General features: G+C 40.7%; 1 protein-coding gene across 1 annotated transcript; it reads right to left on the bottom strand.

The window, feature by feature from the left end:
- Nucleotides 1-388: 388 nt before the first annotated feature.
- creb3l3a (cAMP responsive element binding protein 3-like 3a) lies at nt 389-5,257 on the bottom strand. Its single transcript, XM_030050090.1, has 10 exons — nt 5,237-5,257; nt 4,690-4,806; nt 4,272-4,515; nt 3,867-4,000; nt 2,779-2,889; nt 2,581-2,687; nt 2,279-2,347; nt 2,036-2,120; nt 1,306-1,399; nt 389-705 (listed from the first exon to the last, which is right to left on the bottom strand). The coding sequence occupies exons 1-10, from the start codon at nt 5,255-5,257 to the stop codon at nt 389-391; spliced, it is 1,299 nt and encodes a 432-aa protein (XP_029905950.1).
- Between the last annotated feature and the right edge of the window lie 8,043 nt (nt 5,258-13,300).

Here is a 13,300-nt window from a genome sequence, read left to right as displayed (position 1 = left end):
CTGGGATCAAAACTGTACACATCATCACAGCTCTATTTACTCAATTTCTGGCACTCTCTAAAACTAATTTACACAGACATTTTTTAACAAAGCCATGCTCCAAAGACTACACGGTTAATCTTCACTGTCAATTTCACAGTATGCAGTGAAACTAGATCATGTTTTAGATTCAACTTCACACATCAATATAAAACATTATAACAAATACAGAAAAGGCATACAGATAGCATACATAATATTATATTATATTATATTAGAAGCAAAACAGGAATGATTCATATCTTATTTCCCTGTTGATGTAAACAGCAACCCCAGATAATTCCCTGCTCTACCATCAGGACGAGGAGGAAATGGGGAAATCATGTTAGGAGATTTTTTTTCCCTCTCTTTACATATCGTCAGCGTGTGGCCGCAGCTTGGCAGGATGGTGTGGATCCAAGGTCACCATAGCAATGCGTCCTGTAATGGGATCTCCGTGAAAATGTCTGAGCTCTTCTTCCTGACTCCTGTTGAGAGACATGGGCTTCAAATCGGACAGTTCTTGATCCACCCCCAACTTGCTAATCAGTGAGGTAATTTCATCCATGCCCAGATCTCCTGGGAAATGCCGGTGCAGAGATTCGGGTTCATCATCAGCGGAGAATGGAGGGTCGGTCATATGCAAAACACGGGAGGCCTGAAGGCTGTGCAGGGAACGTGACTGGACTGGAGAAGACAGACACCGAGAAAAGATAAACAACTTCAAACCTCTGAGATAAGTATATATGATAAGTACATCCAATTCTAACCTCAAGACATTTGCAACTGTCTCAAACTCTCAACCTGGCTTTTGGCAGCACAATTACCCACGGAAAGTGTAGCATCGATTGCTATCTGCAGCCTGTCAAACAGCTTATGATAACAAATTATACTTGCTTACATGCTCTTCAGTTCCTGATCGTGCATCTTTATTAAGTCATTTGACATTTTTGGGGCCTCGAGAGATTTTGGAAACTTTTTCCAATTAAATAAAAAATGTCAGAGACTCCCAATGAAAGGGGGACTTAATAATCATAATGATAACACTTGGCCTTTTGTTCTTGGATTATTGGTTTTGGATTTTTGAAGTTTAAAGGCACACGTAAGCCACTCGACAGACAGAGCAGGCTGTGAGGCTCGGCAGGGGAGCACCTTTGGAGTCCTGTGTGAGACAAATAGCCTGACTAAGTGGCTGCTGCCCTAATGAGTTTCACAGCGATGACAGGGAGGTGGGGCATCAGGTGGCGGGACGGTGCACACAGCTAACTGGTGCTGAAATTGACTCACTTCTGACCGGACTGAAGTCTCCTTGGCTGACCTTGGTGTCGGAGAAGGGCTTGAGGCTGGGGAACAGGATGAGGGAGAAGGACAGAAGCAGCACCTGAGAGAGGGACAGAAAAGACAGCATAAGAGGTAGAGAAAGAATTGGTGTAAATCAAATCACTCACACTAAGCCAAAGTCAGAGACACTGAAGAGTATTTTGTCTGTTCTACACAGGGCTGAACATTCATGGATGGCTGGCGACTTAATAGAGAGGATATCCCCCCTGTGAATATGCTCTTGGGCAGTGATTAGCAGAAGCTACAGCAATTTTCTGTTGTTGCACATTTCCTTTGGTGCATGGCACTATATACTTTGGGAATCCAGAGTCATTCATATTCATAGACTAAAGGTTATATTTTATCAATTCTGCTCTGTTTACATAGCCTTAGGTCTTGTGCTAGATTCCATTGCAATGATCAAAGGGAATAAATAGCCCCTGTTCAGACAGTGTATTTCTCTTTTTCAGAACCATGTCTATTTTTGTGTCCATCATGCTAACTTGTGTAAAGCATGCCCATTTAGCTTGGCTTCATGTATTGATAGAGACTGTCTTGGTGGCACCAGCTAATTCAGCTGTAACGGTTATTGCTATTTGGCTTGTAATGAAAGTGAATTTTTCTTAGTGTTTATGTCACATGGCGGTGCCCACGCCGTTTGATTATTTCCCCAGGAAACACACACAGAGGTCCATACCAGAACACACGTCCCAGTCTGGGCTGGCTTGTTGGAGCTGTTCATGACCAGAGCCTGGAGCCTGCGCAACTGCTCCATCAGTGATCTATGGAGACAAAAAAGACAGACAGAAAGAAAGAAAGAAAGAGGAGCCGAGGTTAATGACACAGCAAGCAGATGACAGGATGCTAAAGGAAGTCTACAAAAGATGGACAGCTAATTACAAACATTTAATAAGCGAGGATTAATATCAAAATCCCTCACGTGTTGTATTTCTCCAGCTGGAACACTTTCCTCTGCAGCTCTTGGTTGTGTGCGCTGCATGCTGCCATCCTAGAGAGAAGCAAATGTCGGGATGACGGAGAGCAGGGCACAGTGGAATCACTCAGACACATTATGGTACAGCAACACACTTAAGTGAATCAAATAACCTATTTCAAGCTGTGTTACTCTGATTCCGTCAGTAATGGTTTCCATCTTTGCACGTTACTGTTGTGTAAATTGCCATGGAGATCCAGCATCCCCCTATATGTATGCTGTAATTCCTACTGCTATAGTCTTCATACCTGCTCTCCAGGCCATCAATGTACTCCTTCTTCTTCTTGCGGCTCTCCTGGGCCGACTGCTTATTACGAATCTTTCTGCGTATTTTCTTCAGAATCCTCTCTTCATACTGTTGGACGGAGAAAGTCAATATTCCGTTTCAGCCGGGCTTTTCTTTTGTTGTTTTCATTGTTTAGCCACAACAAGTGGAAGAAATGTACCTTTGTGAGTGGTAGCTGGCTGGGTAGAGTCACCCCCTCCTTCGCTAGGAGTTTCTTCTCATCCTCATTGAGAACCAGCTCTTGAATGGACTGCTGGGATGGCTGAGGGGGCTAGCGGTGAGATATGAATACTAATATGTTAAACATCATCACTGCTCGGCTGAACTTTCTGTCTGCCTCAATACTTCTTCTACCTTTTCCCACCCTCCCTCTCTCCTCTTAACTCATCAGGCAAAGCAGAAGGAAGTTACACGAGCGCCATCAAGCCTCAACTCCATCACTTTAAATTCATGCCTATCTTAAAGCAATTAGACCGTCTGAACCCAGTTTGTCTCCTGCCACTCTCTCTTTTATCTTATTCATTTAATCTGGGGCTTGTTTGAGTGCACACTGCTGCATATCTGTCCTCCAAGTTCCAAAAGCTCCACCGCACAACAAACACATTACGCTGCTAGGAGTAATCTGCTATTCTCACTGATGACTTCTACCTTTATGGATGATTTCTTTGGGTTCCAGACAGCAATGACAAATGACTTTCAACTTAGTGGGTCGTACAAATTTTCTTCTCACAAAATGCAATTTCCTGATGTCATATCCTAGCATTCTCCTTGCTCTTTAGAGGTCATAACTCAAATTTCACAGCAGCAAAGAAATTCTTGGGGGAAATTTGAGCAAAACATCCACTTCTACAGAATGCCAACTTAAAAGTCAACTTCTGTGTATTTCCCTTGTAGCTGTCAGAATACGAAAGAGGGCTTCGCTGAAAAGTTTTGCTGTGTGCGCAGCAGACCCTAGATAAACAGAAGTTAAAAAAATAGGATTTAACCCGCAGTTCCAGCAGCTTTACCCCCTGCAGATGAGCCACTGGTGAAGATTGCTGTGCCGGTGAATGCAGCCTTTCACACACGCATGCACACACACACTCGAGCAAAGAATGAAAAGCAGGGTTTGTATGTGAGTGGTACGTGAGCGGGCAAACAGACAAGAGGAAAAAACAAACAACGACAGGATAAACCGACTCACCATCCACCACTACCTCCTCCCCACATACACACACACCACCACCACCACCACCACAATACACTTACTGGCTCCGGTGTGCCAGACAGCAGCAGGTCCTTGACAGTAAGAGGGAAGCCAGAAGACAGCTGGGGTCTCTGCACATCAGAAGGATACTGTGTCACTGCAGCCCTGCCTGCTGGGAAGCCAGGCTCCCAGCTATCTGTAGTCACACCGACAGACAAAACACACACACGCACAGTACAAAATCACAAAAATCTTTTAGTATCATCATATTCAATCCTCTAAAATGCAAGAAATTCAAGGACTCATTACATGTTGACTGAAAGACATCAATTCTCCCTCTTTTTTCAGTGATCATTGTCTGTTCACAGCTATCATTGTAAAATGTTTTTAACATACTCACACATAATCACAACTAAATGATAGCCTTTATAATATGTGTTAACATTGGATATAAGTTCTTGACTCACTGAGATCAATAGAGAAGTTGCTTTCCAGGGCCGCCTTGGTTTGAGGCTGGGGGCTGAAATACTGGGCCTCCTCAGGCGGGCTCTCGGGGCGCTGAGGACTGTCCATCTGGTCTGACGGGGGGTCCTCACTGATGCCACTGTCACTGGGTGAGGGGGACCACAGAGGCGAGCCCGACACAGAATCGCCGGCACTCAGGAGGGCATTCAGAAAGTCATTGTCTGCCTGTTCAGCTGGCAGCAGCATCTGGTGAGTACAAATCCATAAATATTGTCATTAGTCTGTTGACTTCACACAAGAGCGCTGTGCTGGAGAGAAGGCGTGAATGAAAACATGAAGAAGCTGTCAAGGGCGAAGTGTATTTACAGCAAATAGCTATAGTGTATGTGAGTGGCAGGTGGAGTCCATGGTCTCACGTACATTTGGATCCTGAATTGGCCAAGTGTGATGGTTGCCATGGTTTCCTGTTTGCTCATGAGGAAGCATTCCATTATTCTGATCGAACAGCCAGTCAAGCAGCTCGATCTCATCACAACCCTGAAAAGAGATTACTGTGTTTATGATTTCATACATTTTGAACCTGTATAGCCTTTCCTAATGCTGTCACAGCTGAGGACTGCTGTTTTATTGCCAATATTTCACCATCCTGCTCAACAGCACTCTACTGTACATTATGTTCCCCAAGTGCCTCAGTCTGTGTGGATTAGTAAAAAAAAAAAAGAAAAAAAACTGAGCTGGCCGATATTGTAATATTCACATCCTTTCAGTACCATTCTGTAACAATTCTGCCTCTTGACTGTTGTCGAAAAAAGGCACTCCAACAAGCAAGAAGGTGGTTTTCTTCTCTCAATTTGCATTTAAGCTTGAACTTTGCTCTGTGGGACGTGCGGCAAGCTTCCACTGCCTCGATAACACAGCTACTAAATAATGCGATAAAAAGGTGAAATTCTGTTGCAGACAGATTTACCTGATCAGAGTAGTGGTCCATTGTTTCTCTTTTTGGGCGGCACACAGAACAAGCCCCCCAAACAACACAAATCCGGGCAAATGATCCAATTTACTTTGTTGTGGAGTGGCTGCGTCCCTGATCCTAAAGAGTTTCTACTGTATCTCTCAGCTCTTGTTCTCGGGTCCAAAGTTTAAACTCCAACACAACACACCCATTCAACTTGGGCAGCTTTGTCCCCATTGGCTACATGAGAAGATAGCATTGGATTGGCAGCCAAGAGTAGACAGCTGAGGCAATTCACAGGTTTGTCCATCTGGAGACGGAAAACATTTATGTCTCCACTTTTAGGTACAACATTGGAACGGTCAAAGTTTGCTTTCTCCTTTCCTCTTATTTCGTATGACAGATTATTGACATAAGCATTGATCTGACCTTTGGCATATATTCATAACATGTTGTGCATAGACTGCTTAATCTGAACTACAAAGTTTGAGCTAAGAAAAAGATAAACATAACATAACAGCCAAATTAATGTAATACATTTTACAAACAAAATCAGTCATCAACATCTGCTCTGCAAAAACAGTTGAAAAAGACAGAGCCACTGTGGTATAACAATGTTATATGATTAGAAGAAAAAAAGAAGCTATGCAAACAGTAAAATGAGTTACACTCACTAATCACTACACTAATCAGTAGAGACTCCTTAATAGACTGGCTGGGTTATAAGCTTTGACTTCACTTACTGACGTCTTTATTAAACTACAGCAATCATATGAAAGAGTAATCACATTGTAATCTTATTATCAATCTTGAATTGATGTTAAATCAGATTTGTTTGTTGAGTCAGATGATTTGAGTTTATTTGACAAAATAATCAAGATGCATTTGCATAACCTGTTAGTCAAGGATAACACAATAAAGTCCCAGACTTATTTCCATTGAGGTGGCAGCAAGAAAAGCTCATAGGCAAACCAGACAGTGTCCAGAAAATCAAGAGAAATCAAAGATAAGAATATTCTATACATATAAAATCAGAAAAAATATGTATACACAGAACCTAAAGTATTGTAGCAATCCATAAAATGTACATTATAATAGGTAATTTTGTATATCTATATTGAATAACAGTGATTATGGAACCATTTATGCGAAATTTAGAATTAATCAAAGTGGGGGAAAAGTCACCATTTAGACAAGTTCATGAAACATGAATGTAGAGAAACAATATGCACTCTCTCCTTGTAACATGTGTTTTGCTTAACTGTCTACCTTTAGTGATGAGAATTAAATCAGGTGACAAGCTAACCAAAGGATGGTGACTTGTGATTGGTGGAGGGCAGACCAAACTGTCTGGGCCGCAGCATCAGATATAACCGTGGCGGCTAAAATGGCAAACAAGCCCAGACATGAGGACTAAAACTGCTCTTCTACAGCAGGTTTTCACAGGCGATATCCTCTGAGCTCGCTGCCATATTATCTCAGTTTGGAATGGGCCCAGCGCCAATGCCCATGACGGTTGTCCAGAGTAACAACTATCACATTATCATTATTGCCTTATTATCAGTGGAGGAGTGTTCCAAAGGGCAAAAGCTCAGTAATTAGCCCACAAACTTTTTATGAACACTGTAACATCTGAAAAGAGGGTTGCATCAAACTATTATTGGGGGATTTTCCTGGGGATATAACATAAAGTTGATTGCTTAAAACTTCACTATTAGTTTTCAAAATAAAGGTGTCATCCCTCGTTTCTGTAACAGTTTTTCATCTGGCCCCAATGTGTCTCGTCTTCCCCACTATCTCTCACTGTCTGTGTTTGTGTCCAACTCCCAGTATCTTGACTCAGGAAAACCTGATCACTTTCAAGTTTGAGCCAGATGTTTTTAATCTTAATTGCAAGACTCAGCCACAAAGTCAATGAAGCTTGAATAGCGTGCATCTCACCTTAACCTGAGAAGTATATGAGCAGGAGAGCATCTTGAAAAATGTTGAAATTTACATGCTCAGTGTATTTATGAACACAGATAATGGAAGATGAAATATGGATGTGACAGAGTGAAATCTAAAGTGAAGTAACTTGACTGTTATATGACCTCACGCTACTTCTTATCACATTTCTCTATGCTGTTTATCAAGTCACATGTTAAATTCAGTGAGGTCAGGATATGATGAGGTAATATGATTAAGTCAGATGAGGACACTCCTTGTAGGAAGTCAAAAAACTTCAGTGCTTACCAGACAACACGGCAAGTGGTGGTGTGATACAGTACTGCAGTCATGAAAAGCCACAGATTTCGGTAAACATATTCACATGCTCCAACACAAATATAATAAAACTAAGATTTGCATAGATGATGTATGTGAACTGATGTATAGTAATGTGCTAGACTGGGTTTGAGCTACAATATTTATTCCTGACTGAACAAGAGCTTGTTCCTATACCCAGATGTGCTGATCTGCGTCATATTTATTTATTCATTCATTTATCTATTTGTTTCTTGGTCTATAACACTTTCAAAATAAGCTATTATTTTCCTCAATAACACGTAGAAGGCTATATAGAAAGGTTACACCAGTTCATATTTCTGTTTCGACATTTTTAGTTAGCTAGTTATTAACACTCAGGCTGATACATTTGTACATAGCTATTATGATTGTACTCAGGAGCATTTCAGCAGTTTGGCGGACTGTCAATACACAGCAAAAATAAACAAACAACTCTAGGTGACCTTGCTGTCAGCCTGCATTCAAACACAGATTGAATGATGCTGAATGATGGTCACGACACTGATTCCATATCAACAGCATCTATGCATACAGGCGAGCGCTGAACACATTCTGCTCTGCATCCACTCTCAAGGATGAACTTATGTTTTGTATACCATTTCAATGGTATACAAGAGTCCACACACTCATGGCTTCAAAAAGGCAAGGGTGGCTTCAGATATGAAATTTGTAGCTAATTGCTCCAAAGTAGAGGTGACAGTCTCATTTAGGGATGTTTTTACCAATAAGATCGCCAAAGTCAATGGTTTTGCAAACTGCAGTGCCACCCCTCATGTTGTGCCGACTATAGTGTGAATCTGAGCGGCAGAGTGGGTGGCAGACTGAAACAAATGGAAAACCTTATCTATTGTTAGTCCCAGGGCCACCGCGTCCTGAAAGAAGACATTCTTTATTCTCTGTTTTTATGAGGTCTGAAAGAAATGTTGACCTTTGAGCAGGGTTTGGTCAAATATTCCAATTAGCAAATGGGTCTGTATATTTACAATGCTTATGATGACTGTTGAGTATTATCACCTTAGTTAGTTTTTCTTTTATTTGTCTTTCCTTGTTTGAAAAAAGAAGAATTATGATAAATTAATTATGATTAATTATGATTGTGTCTACATGAAAGGAAAAAAAACCCTTTTGAAACTGTTCTCTGAAACTACGGATTTCATTCTGTTGAGTAATGGTTAATACAGGGACCCCATAAAAACCCAACAGCATGTATTCATCCAGAGGGGTACTGAGCACGTTTTGCTCTGCTAGGTTCCCTGCAGGTGTAGGTGTTTGGTCTTGGATGCATTATACCTGGAGCACACAGACTGATGTGTGTGTGTGTGGCTCCGCCTGTGTCTCAGGAGACCGCTGCCTCTAAGGTCAGCAGTCAGTGACTGACACTGCTTTGTGAAATATTAATTTGAAGGTGTCTGGGGGGATGCAGACAGATACTTGACTTACAGTTACAACAGCACCTACTTTCAATTCATCTGTGTCTAACCATTTCATTGCAATTCATGAGGCACTGTTTTTTTAAATACTCATGGCTACTTGTAAGCTTTCCTCAATCAACAATGTGAGAGCAGTGCAGAGGTAATTGTGCATAATGAATAAATTGCATAGACATTGTCGGTTGTCGATGGGCTGATATGTCCTTTCCCTTGACAGAGCATTATTATTTTCCCATTTGAATGCACAACTTCACCGTGTTTCATTTTCCAGGAATATAAAATCAAGGTCAGATGACAACATATTCCTAATTGAAAACTGAAAACAATATGGTAATGAGCCTTTGTAGCTTCCTGAAACAACACTGTAGATTTACAGATGCCACGGACTAAATGCCAATCATAAACTTAAATGCCAGTCTCACCATAGCTGTTACGCTGCAAGACATCTCACATGCATGCATAATATTTTATGTAATAAGGTTAACCAAATCTCAATAACTCTTTCTCAGAAAACACAAATGAGGAGCATCATACTGCATTAGGCACTGAATAAAACTGGCTATGCTGCATGAGCCTGGATGACAGATATCACATTTGGTGGATGTTTTTATCTAAAGCCTGGTAAGAGAATACAGTACTGGTATTATTTGGTCCAAGTGGAATCAAACTCTACACGACAACCACATACACAACTAAATTATACTTTATTACAGGATTACATAACCCTAAAAATCTTAGTAAATTAAAGTTAACAAATAATAATAATAAAAAGTTATCTGTCTGAACTGCCTTTAGCAAAGGAGCTCTCAAGCATTGTGTTCCCAATTCATGAAACACATTGCAAAATGAGTTAAAATTGACAATGCTGGTCTCCTCTGGTGACTTTAAATTGATTATCAAGATTACAGAGGCGCAGTAAGAGGCGGTCTGGGCTTTGGTCAGGACTTACAGGCTTAGCCTCTGGACTTGCTAGCCTGCTACTAGAGAACTATCAAGTATCATGTCATATATTGAAAATAAAGGCTTTGAAAGGTTGAAACTCAGTGTTTGAAAGCCTGATATCTAATAAAAAAGGGCTTTGTAACACTGATAAACCTGACAGGAGACTCACTGCTGTGAGATTGCAGCATCCGTTTACACCTCACACTGACAAATTAGTGGAGCAGGCTGTCAGTCCCACCTAACCCAGTTAAACAGGACATGTGATTAGATTGTACTTGAGCAGAAAACGAATAACCACTGCCTCCAGGATCCCAGCTTTATGTTTTCCAAACAATGTGTTTCAGACTTTCAGACCAGAGCTGCGAAACGACGCTGCTACAAAGCACATGATTTGCAACACTGCAGTTGGGTGAGCAAATCTGCCAAAAGAGGGTGCTGTAAACTCACCTCTGAAAGAATAGTCTGCACTACAAGAGCAAATGCAGATCCATAAAGATTTAAAATGGATTCACACTTTTGAAATCCAAGTTTAAAAACTTCAAAACTTATATGCAGAACAGTTTTCAGATCAATGCTGTGGTTGTGAGGAACAAAAACCCAAGTACAAAGTCATGTTTGCAGAAATTTGAGTTCTTCAGCCTATCAAAACATTATGCAAGCCTTCTAAATTTAATTTCAATCATGCAAAACCTGTTTTTTAAATTAGAGTTTCAACCTTTCAGAACTTCAAAGATTTTTCCGTTTGAAAATATGACTTAATATTTATCCTGTGAAGATTTCGTTTTTCTTCTTTTAAATAAAAGTTGAACAAAAAATAACACATAGTTTATTGCCATTGAGGTTAAGGAAGTGACTGTTACTGAAGCAAGCAAGTATTTCTCAAGGTCTTCGCTTTAAACGGTATTCTAAACCAGCTCCCCAGCTCTGGAAGCTTGATGAATTGGGGCTGGATTAGAATAATGTAATTTGAGGTTCAAATAAATGCAATCTTCAAGCAGCATCCATCCATCCATTTTCCATACCTGGAAGGCACGGAAACACCCAGGAGAGGTTGCCACTCTATCACAGTGCTAACACACGGACAGTCACGCTCGCACATAAATATGTGGGCACTTTAGAGTCCAAAAAATCATCCTAAACTGCATGTCTATGGGTAGAAATCCATGCAAACACAGGGAGAACATGCAGGGTGCACAAGGCCGAGATTAAAAAATATAACGGTCTTGCTGTGAGGTGACAGTGCATACCACTGAGCCACCGTGCCACCCCACTAAGCCATATGGCAGTGGAAATCATACTGTAGTAAGGGGCATACTGAATGCACTGTTTAAAAATGATTAAAATGAGGCCAGGAATATCCAGAGACAGTGTGTTGGCCGAGACCCCTGCCTTTACATGTAGCCCTACCCTTCCTTTGCTGGCATCATGTCCCTCACCCCCCTCCCACCTAATGTCTCACTGGAAGATAATTACAGGAAATGCTATCTAAGTTAAAATGTTAAGCTAAGATCACAACACATTTACCTATATAAATTAAATAATACACAGGATAAAAGCTGGATTTTGAGCAGAAAGGTTCAGCAGCCCTTTTTCAACTTACCAACAAATGCCAAAATCCAAAAATGGCTCCAAGAAGAATCTTTTTCCTCCCCTGTCTGATCAACCTGCTACAGCTGAGGGGTGAAGCGGACATGGGGGATGGGGAGGACATGTTCCCCTTACCTCTGGAACCTGTCCTTTCTGTCCTCTGCACTTTATTTCACCTGTAAGTTGTTTTGGTTTGTTCAGTCATTAAATAGCTACCTCCACTGCATTGTTCATCCCATCTTTTTTTTTCTTTTTAGGCTGTGACACTATTTAAACCTGTGAGCAAATTGACTTGATTTCTTTCGAAAACATTGGGGAAAAGGTGACATACGAATGATCAGCAAGGAATTAGTGGGAAAAACAAAACAAAACATTACTGTTAATTTTGTTGAGTTAATTTTGTTGACAGGATGAAGTGAAACTTTTCAGAAAAGCTCCTGGTTTTCAAAGGGTTTGTATATATGCACAATAAAGTTGACACTAACCTGTTGATCTATTTTTATGCTTCAAAACAAGTCTTTCTCCAGATCATTCTGTCCCCATTGCTTTTGAAACAATAGCTCTGCCCCTGCTATAGCTACTCTAGTAAACAGAGTGATGAGGGGACACAATCAAATTTCAGCTCAACAAGGTTACCACAAAGAGATTCAAGCGTCATTTTAAATAAATAAAAGAAAACAGCATAAAAGCTTGTCTCGATGAAAATGGTTGTATGTGATGCCTTTCCTGATTTCCATAGAATGACCAAGCAACCCTCTCCTCCAATAATTGTACAAAACATTCCAGTCTGAATCCTCCTCTTGAAAATCTCCACACTCTGTCAAATAAAAACGCACTAAGATGTGTGATTTGGCCATGCCTGTTCCAGAACGCAGCAGACACTGCTTTGTAACCAAAATGGGTACGAAACCAGCAAAGTATTTCTGCTTCCATTGCTTGCTCTCCATCTGTTTTGTGCACAGGAAATGAGGCTTTGGAATAAAGACATGCATATATGGAATATTTGAAATAGCCAGGGAAAGAGTGGATGTGGGCTGGTGAGTTTGGGCCTTCTGGTTTTTGATGCTTTGTATTTTAAATAGCCTCCCACCTTTTGCAGCAGATGAAGAGAGGTGCTAGGCTCAGAGTGCTGCCAGTAATGGTAAATGTTTAGTGGGCTAGCTGAAAGAAGGAAAGGAAAATGGATAGAAGAAGTTTCTGGGTTTCAAAAAAGCATTATACATAATTAGGTTGACCTGGTATGTGTCTTATTTCAGAGGAGCATTTTCTGTGACTGCAGACCAGCGTCAGAAGAGATTCTTGCCCTGGTCTGAATGCATGCCTGTGTAGATTGTGATACAGTTTGCACATCCATCAGTGTTAAAAACTGCTGGACTAATTAGTTAGTTGGAATGTGCATGGTGGATCCATTTGTAATGTTGGATCATTGGCAAAGGAGCCTCCTCACACCCTTTGTGTTAGCACACAGCAACTGAATCAAACAGATACAAAGGGACATAAAATCACCTTTAACTTTCTAACTTAAACTTTCGATATCTTCTGATCTGCAAAGTTGAATAAATACTGGATGTTTCTGAGTTTTCTTTTCAACCAATAATAACTTGCAAGGCCAATATTTCTACTTGAGGAGATCAGGAGATTTCTGTTCTGATTCTTTGCCTTTATCAAGTATTAATTTACATGGCCTTGATGCTGCCATTGCTATTTCTATAATGATACTGGAAAGCATTACAGTATGTTGTCTTTGTCATTAAAAATTTAAAGCCTGCAGGCCAGCCTCTGTCATTGCCACATTCTAATATAGCAGATGTCCCATGTTGAAGTAGATACAATTTTA

The sequence above is a fragment of the Myripristis murdjan genome, chromosome 4, assembly GCF_902150065.1.
Source record: "Myripristis murdjan chromosome 4, fMyrMur1.1, whole genome shotgun sequence".
Lineage (NCBI taxonomy): Eukaryota > Metazoa > Chordata > Actinopteri > Holocentriformes > Holocentridae > Myripristis > Myripristis murdjan.
The sequence above is the reverse complement of the archived record's forward strand: the minus strand, read 5'-3'. Positions and strand labels throughout refer to the sequence as shown.